General features: G+C 40.7%; 1 protein-coding gene across 22 annotated transcripts in view; it reads right to left on the bottom strand.

The window, feature by feature from the left end:
• wnk1b (WNK lysine deficient protein kinase 1b) overlaps positions 1-22,365 on the bottom strand; it is a 124,189-nt gene that overhangs the window by 30,261 nt on the left and 71,563 nt on the right. For 20 of the 22 annotated variants that reach the window (XM_062064960.1, XM_062064958.1, XM_062064946.1 and 17 more), the window contains exons 3-13: positions 19,725-19,897; positions 16,589-16,809; positions 16,292-16,449; positions 12,951-13,039; positions 12,619-12,758; positions 10,555-10,634; positions 10,299-10,478; positions 9,452-9,512; positions 8,849-9,045; positions 4,490-5,836; positions 2,109-2,204 (exon numbers count right to left, since the gene is read on the bottom strand). In XM_062064960.1, the coding sequence (XP_061920944.1) occupies positions 2,109-2,204; positions 4,490-5,836; positions 8,849-9,045; positions 9,452-9,512; positions 10,299-10,478; positions 10,555-10,634; positions 12,619-12,758; positions 12,951-13,039; positions 16,292-16,449; positions 16,589-16,809; positions 19,725-19,897 (2,742 nt within the window). The remainder of the gene's footprint in view (positions 1-2,108; positions 2,205-4,489; positions 5,837-8,848; positions 9,046-9,451; positions 9,513-10,298; positions 10,479-10,554; positions 10,635-12,618; positions 12,759-12,950; positions 13,040-16,291; positions 16,450-16,588; positions 16,810-19,724; positions 19,898-22,365) is intronic. The other 2 variants (XM_062064942.1, XM_062064961.1) reach the window with 2 other exon arrangements.

A 22,365-nucleotide genomic window follows, 5' to 3' on the forward strand; every position in this document is an offset into this window, starting at 1 on the left:
TCTCATTGATTGTGGTAGCGTCACCGTGAATTAAACAGTGTTGAAGCTGACCGTCCATTGACTTCAATGGGGGAGCATAGAGTGCGTTGTTCCACCGCAGCCAAACGAGACAGTCATTGGATAAATGCTCAGCTTTGTGTCGCTCACAGACGCAGAGTGTCTCTGGAAGTGTATGGAAGGTGGGCGTGGCCTCGGCCGGCCGAGCTTCCGCACGATGATTGGATGACTTGCCTGATGCTGAATCCCTTTTTGATTGACAGCAAAATGAGCGAACCAGCGATCTTGAAATATAAACCATCGCCAGAGCATTTTTCCAACTTTCATTCCATTGTTCCGTGTTGATTTGGAGAATTTTACAACCCTGTAAGTCCATCCTACTAAAGTCTCTACCTTGTGTTTACTAATCCAACACTTTCTGTCCTATCATCTTCCAACAACCACTGCGAAGTCTGATTAAAATGGCTGCCAAGCTGTATATGGTGGCCACCTGTCTATAGCGGACACTTTTACTATTGACAGCTTTGACTGTCAATTTATAATTAATCATTCATACTTTGCGTGAATGTTTTTACTCTGGTCAGGTTTGGAACCAATTACCAGCGATAGATAAACAAGGGTTTAGTGTGTGCGCAAAATGACAAACACAGGAAGTGAATAAACAGTCTGCTGAGATAAGGAGAAGGGGCAGGAATAAATCATCTCTGCTTCTTTCTATTTCTTTTCGGACATGTTGAATTGTGAAAATGTGGACATGCGATGTTCTTTATTCTCCGACAGGATGTTATATAATTGTTGATTTGTCTGTTTGTTAGTCAGTTATTTAGTTAATTAACAAAATAACTCAAAATAATATGAGTGGATTTTGATGAAACTCTCAGCAAATATCAGAAATGGGATAAGGAACAAGTGATAACATTTTGGGGCTGGTGTGGCTTCCTCCCACCTCCAAAGACATGCACCTGGGGATAGGTTGATTGGCAACACTAAATTGTCCCTAGTGTGTGAGTGTGAGTGTGAGTGTTGTACTGCGATGAGGTGGCGACTTGACCAGAGTTTACCCCACATTCTGCCCTGACCCGAGAGGGGTAAGCGGTAATGTGGATGGATGGATGATCCAGATCATGTCTACTACGTTATATTATTATTATATTATTTATATATATATATATATATATATGTATATATATATATATATACATATATATATATATATATATATATATATATATATATATATATATATATATATATATATATATATACTGTAGATAGATAATAATAATAATAATAATGGATTAGATATCGCGCTTTTCTATTATAAGATACTCAAAGCGCTCACAGAGAAGTGGGAACCCATCATTCATTCACACCTGGTGGTGGTAAGCTACATTTGTAGCCACAGCTGCCCTGGGGTAGACTGACGGAAGCGAGGCTGCCAGTTTGCGCCTACGGCCCCTCCGACCACCACCTATCATTCATTCATCATTCATTCACCAGTGTGAGCGGCACCGGGGGCAAGGGTGAAGTGTCCTGCCCAAGGACACAACGGCAGCGATTTGGATGTAAAAAAAAGGCGGGGAGCGAACCTGCAACCCTCAGGTTTCTGGCACGGCCGCTCTACCCACTACGCCATACCGCCCCGTAGATAGATAGATAGCCTGGCCCCCGGCCAAATTCTTCTAGCCCAATGTGGCCTCCAACTCAAAAATTTTGGGAACCCCTGGTCTAGAGTCTAGACTGTGATCTGATTCCTCCCCAAAATGTAATCACTTGGTCTATTTCACATTTGTGACATTTTTTAAAAGTTATATGCAAGTCTGCCCAAAACCTTTTAAGTTATCGATAGTGGAATGAAAGAAACCGAGAAAGCACTTTCTTTGTCTTTGCGGGACGCTACTACTACTACTACTACCCACGGGCCGTAGTTTGGGGACCCCTGGTCGAGACAGTCTGGACTATTTTACTATTGGGAGATAAGGCCAGATGTGGTCTGCATTCTCTTAGTGCTTCTCTAGTTTTGTTAAATGTGTTCCAAATCAGGTAAACATAACAAAGAGACAATTACTGTATTTCAAATTAAATGAACATGGTTTGTTTTTGGTGGTTACCTGTTCAGACGTCACCAGAGGAGCAGGTTGGGAGGCCGAGGGGCCCAACAGTGGGGATCCTGAGGCGGGCTGCGGATTTGAAACCTGAACCTGATTCTTATATTTAAAAACATTAAAGAGAAAAAGGAACAAAAACAGGAGGTAATCAGAACATGTTTATGGCTACCTGATGATGCATGAGTGTAAACGCAAGCTACTTTTAATCTTGTGTATGCACGCATGCACAAGAATATATATTCAAACAGAATACAGCACGCGCACGCACACACATTATGTGGACAGCTTGGGGTTAGGTTCGTTAGGCTGGGAAGTTTTCTCATGCAGGTCCTAAATTAATAGCATTATAGGACATCACACATAATACTTGTATTACACTCCTAATTTCAACTACTTTTGCTTTTAAGACTCTTCTCTCACCTTCTAAACAACATGAACGTCACTTATTCACATGATAGTTCTTCTTCTTCAACCCTTAGAAGACCACGTGCAAATATACTTGTCATGCAAGCGCTTGAGCAAGTATATTTGCAATAAACATGAGACACAAGAGCAAAAGATTGAATGAAAACGAAACAAATAACAAAACATACGAAGGAAAACGTCACCATAAAACATCTATGATGTATCACTGTTTTAATTGTTTGCAGTCATTTTTATAACTTTATAGCCATCATTACTACTGAATTACTGTCAAATAAATAGTAGTCCCTTGTCACATTGTCCTTTAAAGTTTGTAGCTTGACTCTTATCACATTATTTAAACATATTCTACATATTTTTTTTGCCTAAATTAAGCATTTCAAGCATAAATATATAAATAAAGTAAAAATAACAAAGGTACAGCGGTGTTGGCCACTACATTAGAGCAAACCAATCAGAGTGCGCAGTTCAGTGTCGTGGCCACTGATTGGCTCAGCCTCAGGCAACATTACTATATTTGATTAAAGGAGTGTAAATGTGACTATGTGGGTGTTATTTCATGTATAGCAGGCTCTCATAATGTTAAAATACTATATGTATTTAAAAGGTCGTAAACATTTTTTGTATGATCTAGCTATGAAAATATTCAATACATAACTAATAGTAACTACTTCAAGGAAATTCATTTACTACGGTCAGGCCTTGAACCAATTAACGGTGATAAATGAGGGATTATTGTACCGACAATGTTAATAAAGTTGAATAAAGTGACAAAAAAGAAATGAGAACAAAAGTGAGACATAGATGTTTTTTGTGCGTCACTATATTTTTTCCCCTGTTTTATGATACCCACACTAAAGGTCACGTATCAAACAGACAGAAATACAAAAAAATTGAAAAGAAAGAGTAAACAAAGATGAATATGATCAGCTTTCTAAGGGTTTGATGGGTTGCAGCTGTGACCTTTGAATCCTACCAATGACCTACAGACTACAGAGGACTGCAGATGGAAAATTAGCACGGTGCTAAATCTGGTGCAGCCATCTTTTTACTGTAACTGCACATTGTCCTTTAAATAAACAAATACAACAACTTACAAATGACCTCACTTTCCAATCTGGGCAGGACAAAGAAAAAAAAACAATTTAATTGATAAAACACCAAAACTAAATTAATTAAAATACACGTAAAAGTAAACATTTTGTCTAAGCCTCCGTGCTTTTGTTGTATGTTTTTGTGCGTTTGTCCGTACAAAATCAACAAAGTCTTGCCGCTACGCCAATACGTCATCAAATGTTATGAATCATGATGATGTGCTAAAAATACTCAGACTCAGTTTATGATGGCAACTTTGGATTTGTACAAGCAAATATTCAAGTATACCCGCTGTGGAGTATACCTGCACAAACGCACTTTTGTTTTCATATACAGTCATATATGAACATACACACAAAATACTACTTACTGACATTGTAAACAAATACACAACATTAGGAAGGAGGCGGCTTAGACGCTTTACAAAGCTGCAACAATAAAGCGCGTCTCAGGCAAACATGTCCCACATTTTTGTAACCATTAGTTTTTACACGCTCTGTAGGTATAAAATAAGTCAAACATGATAAGTAAGACATAATAAGTGAGACATTGCTTGTGACTCTGAGATGCGCTCCAGTGACTGGCGGGGGTTAAACTAAAAGTCTTACTACAGGATAACAAATAAGCATCGTAGGGGAGTACAGCATCTTAGGGGAGTACAACAGGGATCGCTATAAAGCTCACTGGTCAGATTGCATTATCACTAAACATGTTTTTTACAGTAATTTACTATAATAAAGATAAAGTTCCCTTGATATTTCGAGATAAACCAAAAAATAGCATTTGAATGATGTAGTGTAATAACTGCAATAATGCAATTGGACCTGTGGCTTTAGAACTCCTAGAGCTTTGTAGAAATTCAGTACCAGTGTGTGGTTAGCGGCCTGCATGGCCAGCAATGACTCATGGTACGTCATGTCGGGCTGGGCAGGCACGGCCCCTCCATGTCGGGCCCACGCACTCTCAACCAGAGACTCCTGTAGAGTCGATGACGCCCCCCCGTGTGAGAGGTCTGAGCATGGAGTGGGCGGGAGAAAGCTCTGCATGGAGGGCGGATGAGCATGGGTGTCGATGGCCGAGTCGTAGACGGCGGCGCAGGACGACTGAGGAATGAACTGAGCGGCCGAAGTGTTGAATTGAGGGAGGAGGGATGAGGGAGGAGGCGACAGGAACTCCCCCGCGTCGGAAGAGGCCAGAGAGTCGCTAGATGGTTCTGGACTTCGGTCCTTGGCGCTCAGGCATGTGTTATGCAGGAGGAGACTTCCTGGCGGTAAAGGAAGCTCAGGACTGATGTAGGAACACAGCTCCTCCGTCACAGGCTGGAGTCGAGGGTACGAGCCTGAGCCGCCAGAGCCTGCCGGGGTGTTTTCTTCCAGAGGAAGGTCCATGGAGCTCCTGCGGGCTCTGTACAGTCTGGAGGCCAGGAGACTCGGGTCGTTGGCGGCGGCGGCAGCCAAGTGGTAATCAAAAACACTTCCTGTAGGGGCGTCGCTTATTGTCGGTGGTGCTGAAGGGGGGTAGGTGGAGTGTTGCTGTGCGGGGTTGCATACATCAGCGGACGAAGCAGGAACAGGTTGGTTCATTGGACTGTGTGCGCTCAGTCTTTGCATCAAGTGAGGGTGCAAGAAGCCTGGGTGAGGTCCCGAGTCGTAGCCCAAACTGGCGGCTGCAGCAGCTGCCTGCCTCTGTTGATGGAAGTTCAACAAGCCCAGCTGGTGTGCACTCATTGGGTAGCCGCCATACGCCATGGCTTCATAATGGTCCAATAAGGCAGCTTGATTTAAACTCAGCCTTCTCACCACTTCCTCCTGTTCGGCCCTCAGGTCCTTATAGCCGTAAAAAGATGGGTCAGATTGTCCCGGGAGATACAGATGCTCTCCGACTCCGAGTCTCTGAGCCGTTGCGGCGAAACCGGGATTGACCATGAAGAGAGAGGGGGCGTCCACGGCCTCCATCCCCGAGAAGGGGTGGAGGCTGCTGCCGTATCTCGGGTAGGCTGGTTGAAAGTGGCGGGTGTGAGCCTCCAGGATGGACGTGCTCTTTCGCCGCTGGGCGTTGTAGGCCTTCGGTGGGGCGGTTGGAGGGGGCGAAAAGGAAACGGGGCGCTCAGGAATGGGGGGGAAGAAAATAGCGGGCGGGTCGGGCACTGCTGAGAAGGAGAGGCTGCCTCCTCCTGCTGCTCCTCCACTGTAGGCATGTGCCATTGAATGCTGCTACAACGACATAAGACAAGAATGACGCTCGGAGAAAGAAAGGCAAAGATCTCCTCATACGCAAGAAACAAAATGATTCAAATGAAAGATTATATTCTTCAAATAGATAGATAAGAAGTTAACAAAAGAGAGGACAGAGTTAGGAAAGAAGTGAAGCTGGAAAGTCAAGTACTCGCTTATTATGGCCACTCAGAATAACTACTGAAAATGAATAAATATGAATCCTTATCTGTAGATTTCCTAACAGCAGAAGCATGAAAGTATTAGTAAATCTGCACATTTTAGAAAAGAACATCAATTTGTGTTTAGTTCCTCGAAGAAAAGAAGCAGCCAAAGAGAGATGTATAACGCCATCGTTCTCCTTCTGACTGACTCTCTGCTTCTCGCCACCAAATGTGGCCAAAGGACGAGGCGTTTTCAACCTACGGGGCTCGAGAACAAGGCGGGCAGGCTCGCCCTGCGCTGCCTGGTGCCGGGCAGCGGCGAGGCCGAGTGAAGAGGGAGGAGCGTCTCCAGCGCTTTGGAGAGGCGCCCAGCAAACGTGTCCCGCGGCGCGCGAGGAGGGGAGGAGCCGTTGTAGGAGGACAGGTCCGGCGGAGGGGTGGAGGGCTGCTTTGGGCAGAGCATCGGGGCGGGGGCGAGGGAGTAGGAAGAAGGGGGCACACAAACAGACATGCTACGGCTTCGACGGCGGCGGGACGCAGGCTGTGGGTCGGGAGTGAAAATAGAAAGTAGAAATGAAGACGCTAAGAAAACAAACAAAATAAAGTCAAATAAACATTCTGTGCATCTTCATGTTCACAAAATATGCATTTAACAGTTGTGTGAATGTGGCCACAGATTATATTCAACCAATCCTGAAACAGTACAAAAAATAAGAAGAAAATACATGACATAAGAAGGCAGCAAGGGGAAAAATAAAACAAATTTTTCTTGCCTGCTGGTTCCTGTTTTTTTGTATTTGGATCATCAGAAGTGCTGGAAATACGAATTCAAACCATGGAGGTGTTGAAGAGATAATAATAAAACAATGTTTTGTTCTTCCAAACAATAGGACCAAGATTATTATGTGCAGACAAAGGTTTTTGAGTAAGAGATGTCTCTTCCTTGCAGATACTTTAGCCTTCCTGGTGTTACCGGTCCACAAAAAAGCTGACCAAACCGGGAAATTTTCAAAACAAATATCTCCGACATGGCCATATCTGTTTAAAGGATAGCGTCCAAGGTGTGTGGAAACAGGTATGCCCCCTCATCCCTGACGATGGTGCAGGCCCCTTGCTTCCCGATTTCCATAAGCTCCTTGATCCATCTCTTGTATTGATTGGTTTCTGATAAAATGATTTGTCAGTCCATGATGTGATTGATCCACCTGCAGTGGTCTATGATAGCTGACCCATAACATGGAGAGCAGATGTGGCCAGGTCAAGGAACTTTATTTTGAAAGTTTCTCAGCTGTTTTTATCAGAAACGTCACACAAGGAAGATACAACATCTCTGACGGAAGCTGAAGTGTCAGCAAGTAAGAAACATCTCTTACTCAAAAACCTTTACATGTCTGCACACAAGAATCTTAGACCAATTCATTAAGAAGACATGTGAAACGCAAATGATCTACTTGTTTCGAACATGCCCTTTGAGATTTTCCCCGAATTAAGTTGTGACATTTACCAATCTGTGACGTCAGCAGATATCTCCATACACGGCAGAAGTTTTCCAGCAGACCTCTGCGCGAGTCTGCCATTTTTATTTTCCCCAACAAAAATTTGTCAATGGTGAAACCTGATGACCCAAAATGTTCTGTTGTTGTTTGTACAAACCAGCAAAGGTCACGACACAAACTTCCAGCCTCATCTGAAGAAGTATTAAGTGTCTACTTAACTTTTGTGTTTGCTCACAATGTACCTACTCAAAGTCTGCAGCCTGACATGAAGCACAGAGCCAGGCTAAACAACCTGCCTTGGTCCGATGGAAAATATACAGAAGAATTTACTTAAAACTACTTTTTATAAACGGAAAAAAACCTACAATTAATCGCACAGAGACAGGTCCTACAATTTGTGGACAGTGGATATATGACAATTTGTTAGCATGTATCATCCTTATGACCAAGTAGCAAGCAGCACGCTGGCATTTGTAGTTAAAATTAAAGTTAGGGTGTAACATACATTGTTTGTTAGCATTTTGTATTACATTTAAACATCTTTTTTGTTTGCACTGCGCTATATAACTATCAATAACTTCATTGACTAATGTAATGATATGTTAGCATGTAGCATTAGCTTAACCAGACTACATGTAGATGATATAAACAGTTCCTTAAAATGCAACATTCCTGCATGAATGTACATAGTAATTTCAAATATGGAGACATACATTATAAGAAGAAGTACATATCACTTTATGGACTGAAAAGCGTTGAAAGAGAGAACTAGTACTCTAACCTTTAAGATGCTTTCATCTCCTTGGTTTTGAAGTTTATTCTTCTCTTTCCTCAGACTCTGGCTAGTACATGAACGCTTGGATGATAAAATCCTCCACTGTTCTCATTTCTAATAAAAGGTAGTGTATAGTTCTAACTTAAATTTGTCATAAACAGAGGTGTACCGCTAAAATTACAACATGGCTGACAGTGCGGAGATGAAGTGTGGAGGAGTTCTTATAAGACCAGCCTTTCAAAACAACTAATTTTCAGAGACACACAGAAAGCGGCTTGAAGATGTTCTGTGAAGCAAAAGTATGCAAAATGTTGAACAAAGCCCCAGGATCACATGTTTGTAGACCACTAAGTAGATTAAAATCATAATATAATCATTAGATAAATGGTATTCTGGTAACAGCTCAATGATATTTCGGTATGATGTGTTGTTGCAGCACTATTGAAAGTCCTGATATATCAGTGATATTGCAACTATAAAAAACAAGAAAAAACATGCTCAACTCGCAAACACCGCAAACTTCAACACTGCACACCGAGTACAGGACATGTTTGCAGACTGAAGCACGTCCACTCACCACTGGCTGCTGTGGCTGCTGGGCATAGGTCGGGTGCTGCTGCGTGCTGGCGCCAGACGTGGAGAGATACGGGCTTTGCGGCTGGGAATGAGCGCGTGTGGAAGGCGGGCAGCTGTAAGACATGGTCAGCTGACCCAGCTGAGGGGAGTCGGAGGAGAAGACCGAAGAACCTTGGCCGCTGTCCACACCTCCTTCGACTGAGAGGGACAATATTAATGTAAATATAATATATATATGAACGTAATCATGCAGGGATTAAAGGAACTTTATCATCATAGCAGCACACATAGACACATGCGATGGCAGCAAATGTAGTACCCAAGGTACACAATGATTACATTATCATTTCAATAGAATAGTATATACATAGAGTAGGTTGTAAATAGCATAGATTAATAGGACTTGAACAGAATACATAGAAAAACAGAATGGATTCTGATCCTGTAGTCTTAATAGAATGTAAAAACAATGACAGCAAAGCAAACCAAAAAAAAAGCCCAGTTTATCCCAGTTTTATTTGTTGTGGTTTGCTGTCATTGTTTTCCATTCTATTTGCACTGCAAGATCTATTCTATTTTCTATTTATTATATCATGTGGTGTACCTGTGTGTAAGATGCCCAGCTGCTGATGGTGAAACTCAGTCTCAGTCTCTTCTGCCTCCGCCTGGAAAAAAACAAAGCAGCAGCCACATTTATAAAACAACATTGTGGGGCATACAGTCGCCCACAAAGGTGAGTACACCCTCTCACATTTTAGCAACCATTTGGTTATATCTTCTCAGGAGACAACCTTTTTCAGAGAAGTCAGTGTACAGCTTGTATAGCAGTACAGAATTACTGTCCACTGAAAATATCTCAAGATAGCCAATCGTCGTCGAAATAGTTGGAAAGACTAGTCAGTATAAGCATGGCGGTAGTTGCGTCGTGTTGCACGCTAATGACGAGCTCCGGTTCACTGAGGAGAAACATTCCAACATGTACTGTGACATCTTGACGAAGACACACTTGGCCACTACATCACCTTCAGGGCACTTGATCATCCTGGAGGCCTGTTTGGAATACTGCCATGAGGCACAGTTCCTACTTCACAATGAATGTTTCAATGAACCACACCTCCCCCAGTAGTACTCATGCACCCCCAGATCATAATGCAATCAATGTTACCAGCTATTAGAACAACAGTGGCGTGCTATAAAGTTGGTAGACTCATTATCAGTTTGATTGATTGATTGAGACGTTTATTGACATCTTAAAGAATTTAATCAATGTAATGCTTTAAAAAGGCAAATGGATGGCACAAAAAGCCAAAAGGACAAAAGTTGATAGTAGATCTATACATGCTGTACACTGACTGACTCCTCGAAAGTATTTCTATAGTATTCACCCTTAAAAAGAAAAAGCTTGCCAAAATGTGAGGGTACAAAGTGCAAGATCAAAATGTTCAACCAACCTGTGTCTGTGCTGCTTTGCGTGCCTCTTGTTGTTGTAGCTCCGCCTCTAGCTTTCTCTTCTCCTGCTCTTCTCGCACCAGCTGCCTCTGCTCTCGCTTCTTCCGGATCAGAGACACGCGGTCCTTGATGGCCTTGGCCATGGTCTTGTGGTCGCCCTCAGCCACATAGCCAGACTCAACCTGGTTTGAGTCAAGCATTGATTAGTTCCTCATCCTGGTTCCTTCTGACTGAACCCTGCCCTCCTGTGGCTCATACCATTTCCTGCGCCACATCATCAGGGACATCTTTGTTGAGGTCAAAGGAGAACTCGATGGCTTCGTTGTCTTTGTATTTTCCTAAAAAAAACCCACACACAAACAACTGATGAAGGACTAAATAAAATCAGATTTTTCTTACACTTTTTCACACATGTTGACTTGTGCAAGTGTGAACTGTGACATTCTTTCATGTTAGAAATAAGAGTGTCCTGATCCAATATTGATGTCGGTCTGATATCATAAAAAAAACAAGTATGTGATGATATGTGGTTGCATGTAAAATGTGTAATAGGACGTCCAATACAAGCCGTCCTGCAGCGTGTTTACTTGTGCAAAACTGGACAGCCAGTAAACATCTAATGTCCTCTAATAAGCACACAAGGTTTGTATTTTCTTCTATTTTAGTCATGTCATTTACAAAAGGTAAACATGGTAGGCTATTGGCTCCTAGGAGCTACAGTAGCAGCTACACAACAGCTAAGGGGCGGTATCGCTGGCGCCACGACCACGTTTTGAAGTATTTGGCGAATTCTATCTGCACAGCGATACACAACAGCAAGTTCCAGATTGCCCCGAAGCAGTCGATTGCCTTTATCAAAGCAGGGCAGAAGGCAAACCATCGGCCCAACTCATCAGGGGGGCTCCTTGTACGGAATATGTACTGTACTGTGTAAACTGTACTGTTTCATATAATGTATTCCCTTACTTTGCAATCTACTAACAAAAATTTCAATCAATCAATCCTCTCCACCGCTCTTGACTGACAGCTCCGAGTTGACCTGGGAAGGCAACTCAAGTTCCCGGCCAACATAGCTACCACCTCACTCCGCCCAGACATGGTGTTAACATCAGAGTCAACCAAGTAATTGGTGGTACTGGAGCTGACTGTCCCCTGGGAGGACCAGATTGGCGAAGCCAATGAGCGCAAGAGGGCCAAATACGCCAAGCTCACCACAGAGTGCCGAAGCAGTGGCTGGAAATCCCGCTGCGAACCAATCGAAGTCGGTTGCAGAGGTTTTGCAGGTCACTCCCTACAGCGAGTGTTCAAACTCCTTGACATCAGAGGACTGCAGTTAAGAAAAGCCACTAAGAACATTCTCGAGGCCGCAGATCTCTGGCTGTGGATACCTAAGGGGGATTCGTGATACGCTACTTGGACACAAACCAGGTTCTGATCACCCCTGGCTGGGTCGCCCGGGCGAGGCTGTCTGATGATTAAAGACCTAAAACAACCTATGACCCATTGTTTATCGCTGATGACGTGTCCAAGTATCACCGCAAGGTGTGTTTGAGTTCTCACCAAAGAAGACAATTACCACTCCACTTCAACCTAAAGAGAGCATAAGTCCATTTCAGACGGTAAATAATGAATAGGTTAGTGTTTTTCGTACTTACCATTGTTCTCTGAGTAATTTCAAACGTTATCTAACATTCCACACTATAAAATAATGAAAATACACAGTAGGTATTAAATCGGAAGTGAACAATTTACGTCAAGACAACCTTAGATATAGAGATGTACCCTGGTTTTTGATCTGAAAGGTCAGACGTAAGATCACATTTTACAAAAAACTGAAGCAAGTATTCCTATAATAAATAATTAAAATTGTTCCATACATCCAAAATATGAAGACAAGACTCCGTGACTGTGTGGGTTCCCTCCGGGTACTTCCTCCCACCTCCAAAAACATGCACCTGGGGATAGGTTGATTGGCAACACTAAATTGGCCCTAGTATGTGATTGTGAATGTGTGTTTTGTCTATCTGTGTTGGCCCTATCCGAGTGCAGCTGGGATAGGCTCCGGCACCCCCGCGACCCCAAGAGGGAAAAGGGGTAGAAAATGGATGGATGGATGGATGGATGGATGTTTGAAACTGATTTGTTTATTACGCTCAATGTTTGGCTGTATATGATAACACGGACATCATTCCAAAACTACAACAAACTTTTGTCAAACACTTTTGTTGGAACGCAAATCATACAAAAAGTGGTGCTTAATAAAACAGAAGTACTTCTCTTAACTTAAACATTCACACTGATCACAAGCACATCTTTTCTCACCTTTAAGCTTTTTGACATCTTCTATCCTCAACCACAGCTTGATGGCAATCATTTCCCCATCATCTTCCTCTGCCAGCTCAACCCTGACCCCTGTATCTTCCTGGAAGAAGGCGTGGTTCAGCAGGATCTTGATGGCATACCTGCAGGGACAAAAACACAGGAAAAGATGTCTCATGACGGACTAACAAAGCGGATGTGGCGCTCCATAAACAATTATTTTCAGAACACAGTTTCAATCAGCTGAGCACAAGTGAATTAGGACAATAAAAAGACGGGAAGGCTAGAAGGACAAAGACATTCTTTTAACCGGATTGACAAATCAAAGACTGCACCTCTCATCTTTGTTGGTCCTGATGCAGCCTTCGATGATTTCCTTCACTTCAGGAATGGCCACCTTGTCAAAACTGCCCGGCTTCACTCCCTGCATGAGGACACACACGCAATAACAACAGTTAATGTAATATAACCCTTTAAAAACATGAAAGACAATGTACAGCATTGACGTTGTAATGTCCACGTGTCCTCAGACAGTGTGTAAAGCGGCTGTTTCCTTGCAAAGTTATGCAGTGTGTGTGACTTCAATTAGGAGGTCAAAACAGCAGTGAAAAAAACCTGAAAAATCAATTGGAAAAATAAGATAACTTAATGTTGCAAATCTACATTTCCTGTGTGCAATTTTATAAGTCTAACCAAGTTATAAACTGAAAGGAATCTTTCCTTTTTAGATTAATAGAGCGGATTTGTTATGACAGTTAATTAAGAAGCTGTTGTTTTCCAGCATCAAATATCAGGTGATCATGCACAGATAGAGAGAGAGATAGATAGATAGATATATTCTGAGAGATAAGGAGAGAGAGACCGATAGAGAGATAGGTCGAGATAGTTTATTCATCCATCTATACCGCTGGTAATCAAATGTTCGTAATGAAAGTAATACAAGTAAAAATGTATTATTAATTAAAGCACAATGTATCAACTTTTTTTTATGTCGTAATTCTACAGTGTTACCAAATGTTTATGTATTCATGGAAGTCTGTCACAAATGCAAATTTGATGCTTCAGGTTTGCACTTGCTCATAAACAAATGCTAATGTAAGTGTGTTTGTGTCGCATAACTGTAGGGGTGGCGTAACACAACAACAACGCACCTCATTCTTGCCTACTTTGCTAGAAAATAAGACATAGCAGAAATGACCTGTGATGCACTTTAGCCACTTTGTTGCTTTATTTAACAAGTAGAGGCACATAGTTAAAGAGAGATGTATCTTGCGTGTTTATCACCTTAATCAAATACAAACGTTTACAAAAGTATTCGCTGCTCAAGTGAGAGCGTAGATCCGCTACCACAAGCCCAGGAACTGTCCATTACCACACCGTGCAGAAAAGCTCCAGAAGCGTACAAGCCAACCTTTGTTACTTCCATAAGTGCTAAGAAAACACAGCTTAGAGACACTCTTTTATCATCTGGCAACATTTTGAACTGCTTTACTTATTTAACCAGCAAGGCAAAGTGTGGTCTGAGGGCCATTTGTTGAATGCACCACTTTTTTATGACACAGTGGAGAAATACAATTAACAAAAATAAAAGCCAAAATGTAAAAATACAGTAAAAACGACAAAAAGTTTATTGTTCAGAATGTTCGTGCTGGTCAGAGTAACGCAGCCTAAATCATATCAAACCTTCTAAATCTTCACTTACATGCACAACACTTACAAAAATGTGGATGTAAAGTAACAAAATCAATTAGGAAGAACTATAGCACAAGTGCATTATGTTCTGCAAAAAAGGGATGTGATGTTCAAATAAAATAGGTGTGACTCACCTTAAGTGCCCTCAGAGATGAAGCTTAGCTTTTACTCAAAAAGTGATTGAAAAACTGCTTATAGCAAGATGAAATGCACTCCGCCCATCTTTGCTTTCATTGGTCTTTGTTCCACTTCTGATTGCAACCTTACACAACCCCCCAACAACAGGACCAAACAAAGTTAGGAGGATGCGAGCACTAATGCTGTTAGGTATGACAAGGTAATGAAAGCAGAAAGCCAGGAATGTTCTGGAGGAAGCGAGGAAAGCAACTCTCAGCGCAAATCAGAGGACGAGTGTGATGCACGGCTACGTCTGCATTTCAAAAAAGGAACGTCAATAAGACTCACATTATTTCTGGAGAATTTAGAGAAATATTGTGGCATCTTTATCGTCTTCTTTTCACTTTGCTTCACGGACATTTGTTTTTCCAGTAACCAAACAAAGTGGAATGAAAACACTGATGTATTGATAAAAAGGTAGACAACACAACAGATATTTTGTTTAAAGTGGCGTTTAATTGACGATAAACTGGCCTGGTCAGCACTCGGAGTGAATGTAGTATATCACTTGGGCAGTAAAAATAAGCAGCAATTAAGCAGACCTGTGTATCGGAAAACAACACACACTGCCAAAACACGTCAAAAGTGGCAGAAATAGAAATGTTGCTAAATTATCACTATTATTCTTAATTTGTCTATCAATCAATACCAGGTTATGTCATACTGTCACACAATTAGCTCCACAAACAGCCCTTTGAGACACTTGTGATTTAGGGCTATATAAGTAAACTTTGATTGATGAATGATTGATTGATTTAATAATAGGACTGTCAATCAGTTAAGATATTTAATCACCATTAATCGCATTGCAGGTAGTTAACTCCTGATAAATTGCAGATAAATAGATGTTTTTTTAATCTTTAATAAGAGTACCTTATACAGATAATTTTCAAATTTTTAATACTATCAACATGGGACTAGACAATATGTTTTAGGCAAATGTTTGTTTATTAAATATTATGCCTTTTTAAACAGTTCAACACGAAATGGACTCTTACACGCACGTACGCACGCATTACGCACGCATTACGCACGCATTACGCACACAGGCTAATTTGTGGCCCGAAGCAGAATTTTATTTGGAGGCCCCCCCCTCCCAATTACAAAATGTTTTCACACTTTAAAATGTATTTATGTAAAACAAATGTTATACTTTTTTTTATTCATACTTAAATTTATTTTGATGCATGTTTTGTACTAAAACTGCAAAATAACAATTGTACCATCATTAAAACACAAACTTTACTATATCAACTTTGAAAGGACTTTGAACCCAGTACCTTCTCCATTATAAGACGAGCATCACCGCACTGTGCCACAAGAGCCACTGGGAGAGTGCAGGGAGATCTGACATTATATTCTTATCAGTGTCGGAACAGGAAGTGGCTAGGAATGCATTTGCCGTAAAATTTCATATGAAGCACCCTGTAAATAGTTTTGGTGTTGTCGGGAGAGCGACTTGCAGGCTTTGCGGCTGACCTTGCCATTCAATACACTTGTTCTTTGTCCCTTTTTTAAATGAATGCTCGCTATTTATTCACGCTTGTGGCTCAACATCAACTGGAACACAGCTAAATTTTCTCCCTCTACAGTAAGGACTGAAGCTTGTGCATCGAAACATTTGTGCCATTAAAGGACATGTTCGGTGACTCGTTATTATGGTGGTAACTTTGACAACCCTTATTATATAGTTATAAATGGATGTTTTATACTGGCCTAAGATCCTCTAAATGTCAAGAGAGCTCTGCTGCTTTATGTTTTGAATTGAAGTCGTCCTATAGTTAGGTGATAAGAATTTGATGCTTACGCTGGTGACTCGTCTGTAGATCTGGGCGGCATTCTGGCATTCCGAGTAAGGGTACTCTGAGGTCGCCATCTCAAGCATGCACATCCCAAAGGCATAAACGTCAACAGATTCGTCGTACTTCTCCTCGTACATCTCTGGAGCCATGAACTCAGGAGTACCTGACAGAGAGCACATGTACATACATGAGTCATCTTTGTTCTATTCTGGTTCAAGGGACAATACTAGAAGAATAAATCTTTGTGAAAATCCACTCAGCCATTATTGTCTAACAGACGTGTGTTTGACACGTGGTCCTACCTATTACACTCTTGGCAAAAGAGGCCCTCTTCAGCGTAGCCAAGCCCAAGTCTCCGATCTTGACCGACCCAGTGGGCCCCGTGATGAAGATGTTGTCACACTTGAGGTCCCGGTGAATGATGGGCGGCGCTCTGGTGTGCAGGAAGTGAAGGCCCTTCAGGATCTGCCGGCACCAAGAACGCAGCACCTTGATCTTCATCACCTTGAAGCGCTTCAGGTAGCTGGAGGAGGGCAGGTAGGCGGGGAGGTAAAAACGACTAGTTTGCATTCTACCAATAATTAAACTGAACCCCTAATGTGTGTGACACACACACACGCACACGCACACGCACTTATATACAGGTACATATGTATATGTATATATATATATACATAAACAAATACATACATACACACATATATATGTGTGTATGTATGTATATATATACATATGTATATGTATATATATACTGTATATATACATATACATATGTATATGTATATATAACTGTATATGTATGTATATATATATACATACATACACATAAATACACACACCCATATATATATGGGTGTGTATATGTATGTATATATATAAAATGTATATATGTGTATATATATAATGTATATTTATATAATGTATATGTATATATATGTATATGTATATATGTGTGTGTATGTATGTATATATGCATATATATATGTATATGTGTATACTGTGTATATATATATATGTATGTATGTATACATACATGTATGCATACATATATATACATTACCGTTCAAAAGTTTGGGGTCACCCAAACAATTTTGTGGAATAGCCTTCATTTCTAATAACAAGAATAGACTGTCGAGTTTCAGATGAAAGTTCTCTTTTTCTGGCCATTTTGAGCGTTTAATTGACCCCACAAATGTGATGCTCCAGAAACTCAATCTGCTCAAAGGAAGGTCAGTTTTGTAGCTTCTGTAACGAGCTAAACTGCTTTCAGATGTGTGAACATGATTGCACAAGGGTTTTCTAATCATCAATTAGCCTTCTGAGCCAATGAGCAAACACATTGTACCATTAGAACACTGGAGTGATAGTTGCTGGAAATGGGCCTCTATACACCTATGTAGATATTGCACCAAAAATCAGACATTTGCAGCTAGAATAGTCATTTACCACATTAGCAATGTATAGAGTGTATTTCTTTAAAGTTAAGACTAGTTTAAAGTTATCTTCATTGAAAAGTACAGTGCTTTTCCTTCAAAAATAATGACATTTCAATGTGACCCCAAACTTTTGAACGGTAGTATATATATATACCTGTATATATATATATATATATATATATATATATATATATATATATATATATATATATATATATATATATATATATATATATATATATATATATATATATATATATATATATTCACATAAATACACACACATATATATAAATACATACATATATATATATATATGTATGTATTTATATATATACACTACCGTTCAAAAGTTTGGGGTCACATTGAAATGTCCTTATTTTTTAATTTAATGGCAGCAACACATTGCAAAAAAGTTGGCACTGGGGCATTTTTACCACTGTGTTACATGGTCCTTGCATTTTCAATGGGAGACAGGTCTGGACTACAGGCAGGCCAGTCTAGTACCCGGACTGGTATATATCAATTGGGGTTTGTCTTTCCGATAGCTAGCAAGATTAGTCAAAAATGTATCGGTGGATTTTAATGAAACTTTAAGGAAACATCAGAAATGGGATGAAGAATAAGTGATTATATTTTAGGATCATTCTACTACGTTACATTGACATTGGAATGTTAAACTTTCTTGTGTATAATAGCATGCCCGCCTCCACCCACAAAGACAAAGAGAGTTGATGACTGACAAGAGGGTTTACTCTATTTTATTCTGCTATAGAAAATTATGGGAAGATGTTGATGAAATGTAAAGGAAATGTCACACATGTCACAACAATTGGTTTTATTTTAGGGCTGATTTCAATCACTGACTGAATTCATGATTTTTTTAAAATGTTTTTTAATATTGGGATATCTTGGATTCTGGTGACGATCTGCACTCTGAGTACTTTTCCAGTTTTAAAAGGCCCTGAAAGTACCCTTTAAAGCTGTGAGGAAAACAAAAACACATCAGAGAATTTGAACGATCTGTAAAAGTTGGTTTGCAGGCTGAACTTTCTCATAAGTCTTCAAACCTGAACATGTTTTGAAGTCTGCAGAGTGAATTAGTTTGGATAATTTGATCCAAAGGAGCACAATGCAGAATCCTGGAAAAGGTTCTGTTTTTACAAACGGGCTAAATCGCATTATTGTGATCCAAGTCTTTCAGATGTAAGAGCCAAAAGTCATCCTTCATCTTCTAAAAGTCCAAAAGTGAACGAGTGCATCCAACTTGAACACACACCACCTTTCCTATCACTCATCAATTCTGTTTCCTTTCCCCAACACTTAGACACACAAGAGGATACTTCCCCGCTAAGAGCCTCATTTGGACTGAAGCCAATCTGCATGTATGCAAGATGCACTCACTTAATTTAGTGCAGATAATCATTCATCTTCTTCAACGGCCAATAGAGGGCGCTGACACCCTTCTGGGTTTGTGCTGTTGGATTAATAGTCCCAACATCACTTATAACATTGAGCTATAAAATAACATCCATTATCCAGTAGATCTCCCTTACTTACTGTCATTGTCCCTTTCTAATATCTCACTTGTGTGAATGAGAGGAATCTGCAGCAGAAGCAGCAGATGTCAGTGCTGCACCAGGGTGGACATGTTCCTTTTATTGTGTAAAGAGGACCCCCCCCAAAAATGTTTTAGTGCTTCCTAGCATGCTAATGTCCTAAATATTTTGTGGAGGGAGAAATTATTTGTTATGGATTAATGTTAAATTAAACCATCCAGAATTTCCACAATACATTGTTATCATTTCCATTTAATTATTTGTGTAAGATAGATTTTAGGCACTGACAACTATAACTATAACGTAGTCCCCTAAAAAACAGGCAATGAATGAGGCTGGCATGCGTACGCGACATGATTCTCCACACTTGGTCATTTTCAGCATCATGTGGTCAGATAACGATGGAGAAAGGCCAACATAGTCTGATGTTACTCGTTACTCACGTTTTAAGCGTGCCCGACGTCATGAGCTCGGTGACCAACACGATGCACTTCTTTCCCTTGCATGGCCCTTCCCACGAGTCGTAGAAGCGCACGATGTTGGGGTGCTGGAGGCCCTTCAGCATGCCCGCCTCTTCCTTGAAGCGCTGCCGCTCCGACTTAGACAGCTTCCGATCCTGCACATGGGGGGAAAGAAGCGATTATGTCGTTGGTATGTGACGTTAAAACGCAGAAGTGCTTTCATCTTGGCAACAAAGACATCCATCAGTGCAAGCTTAAGCCTTTTTGTGTTTTATCAGTTAGAAACACTGCAGCTCTTTCAGACATGGAATGACAGGAGTGCCCAACCACCGCGCACTGACCCGGCGGCACCAATCTGCAGACAGGCCCGAAATCAATGTTTTTAAATCTTAAATTAAACCATATATATATCTATTAGGGGTGTGGGAAAAAATCGATTCAAATTTGAATCGCAATTCTCACGTTGTGCGATTCATAATCGATTCTCATTTTTAAAAAAAATTGATTTTTTTTTAAATTATTATTTTTTAATTATTTTTATTTTTTTTAAATTAATCAATCCAACAAAACAATACACAGCAATGCCATAACAATGCAATCCAATTCCAAAACCAAACCCGACCCAGCAACACTCAGAACAGCAATAAACAGAGCAATTGAGAGGAGACACAAACACGACACAGAACAAACCAAAAGTAGTGAAACAAAAATGAATATTATCAACAACAGTATCAATATTAGTTACAATTTCAACATAGCAGTGATTAAAAATCCCTCATTTACATTATTATTAGACATTTATTTAAAAAAAAAGAAAAAAAAGAACAATAGTGTCACAGTGGCTTACACTTGCATCGCATCTCATGAGCTTGACAACACACTGTGTCCAATATTTTCACAAAGATAAAATAAGTCATATTTTTGGTTCATTTAATAGTTCAAACAAATTTACATTATTGCAATCAGTTGATAAAACATTGTCCTTTACAATTATAAAAGCTTTTACAAAAATATACTACTCTGCTTGCATGTCAGCAGACTGGGGTAGATCCTGCTGAAATCCTATGTATTGAATGAATAGAGAATCGTTTTGAATCGGGAAAAAATCGTTTTTGAATCGGGAATTGTGTTGAATTGGAAAAAAAAAATCGATTTTGAATAGAATCGTGACCCCAACAATCGATATTGAATCGAATCGTGGGACACCCAAAGATTCACCGCCCTAATAATAATCTCCTCCAGGACCAGGAGGCGTGTGGGTCGGATCACAGCTGACTCTTCTCACCCTGGACACACGCTATTCTCCCCTCTCCCCTCAGGCAGGAGACTACGCTCCATCCAGACCCACACCTCCCGCCACCTGAACAGTTTTTTCCCCTCGGCCATCAGGCAAATGAACAATAACTCCTAACAGCAGCTCCTTGAATTCCTTGAATCCCTTCTAAGTCTATCTGATAGCTCAGTCACAGCTCTTTTTTATACCAAATATGTGTTATATGTGTTTTATGTCGCACGTTTGCACCAAGAAAAATTCCTAGTTTGTGAACCCGTTCTCAAACAATGGCAATAAAAAGATTCTGATTCTGATTCTAATATCTATAATGTATTTCACAACAATATTTTACTTATTTTTTATTATGTTGTAGTAATTACAATAATCATCTCCAGGTGCATGTCTCTGGAAGTGGGAGGAAGCTGGAGTACCCGGAGGGAACCCACACAGTCACGGAGAGAACATGCAAACTCCACACAGAAAGATCCCTAGCCCAGGATCGAACCCAGGACCTTCGTATTGTGAGGCACACGCACTAACCCCTGTGCGAATGCAGCTGAGATAGGCTCCAGTGACCCCCCGTAATCCAGAAAGGGACAAGCGGTAGAAAATGGATGGATGGATGGATATTTAGAGAGATATTCACTAAGAAGAACTTCCGTTTCCATGCCGATGGAGCCATTGTTTAAATGTTTTTCATGTCAAGTGGAGAGTAAAAGTGTTGACGTTCATCTTGGACTTTCCTCACCAATTGGTGAGTCTTTGATGTGAGTGATATCCAACGACAACAGCGGGAACGATGTGGCAAAATTTTCACCGCTCAATGCTAACAACACGGTTAATGCTGGCGCCATCTTTGATGCAACATTTTTAAGTGGACCAACTTTTGGCAGAACAATTTATGCAGGTGGTTTCAGCACATGGAAGCCCAGTTCGCAATTAAGGCTACTATACTGGATGAAACAAGTGCAAAGGTGACATTATGGGTGTTATTTCATGTCTAAAGGTCTCTAGTACTGGTAAGAACTGTATTTAGAAAGTCATGAACGGTTATTTTAAGCTCTAACTATGAAAATGTTTATAAATAAGGATCCATCCATCCATCCATTTTTCTACCGCTTGTCCCGTTCGGGGTCGCGGGGGGTGCTGGAGCCTATCTCAGCTGCATTCGGGCGGAAGGCCGGGTACACCCTGGACAAGTCGCCACCTCATCGCAGATAAATAAGGATCATATTTTGCAAAAAATTATTTTACCTCGGCCAAGCTTATGTATACATGTGAAAAACGATTGCTGACTGTACAATCAATTACTTGACTCTGCTGATGTCTCCTTGTGGTCAAAGCTGCGTT

Source organism: Entelurus aequoreus, linkage group LG12 (genome assembly GCF_033978785.1).
Source record: "Entelurus aequoreus isolate RoL-2023_Sb linkage group LG12, RoL_Eaeq_v1.1, whole genome shotgun sequence".
NCBI classification, from domain to species: domain Eukaryota; kingdom Metazoa; phylum Chordata; class Actinopteri; order Syngnathiformes; family Syngnathidae; genus Entelurus; species Entelurus aequoreus.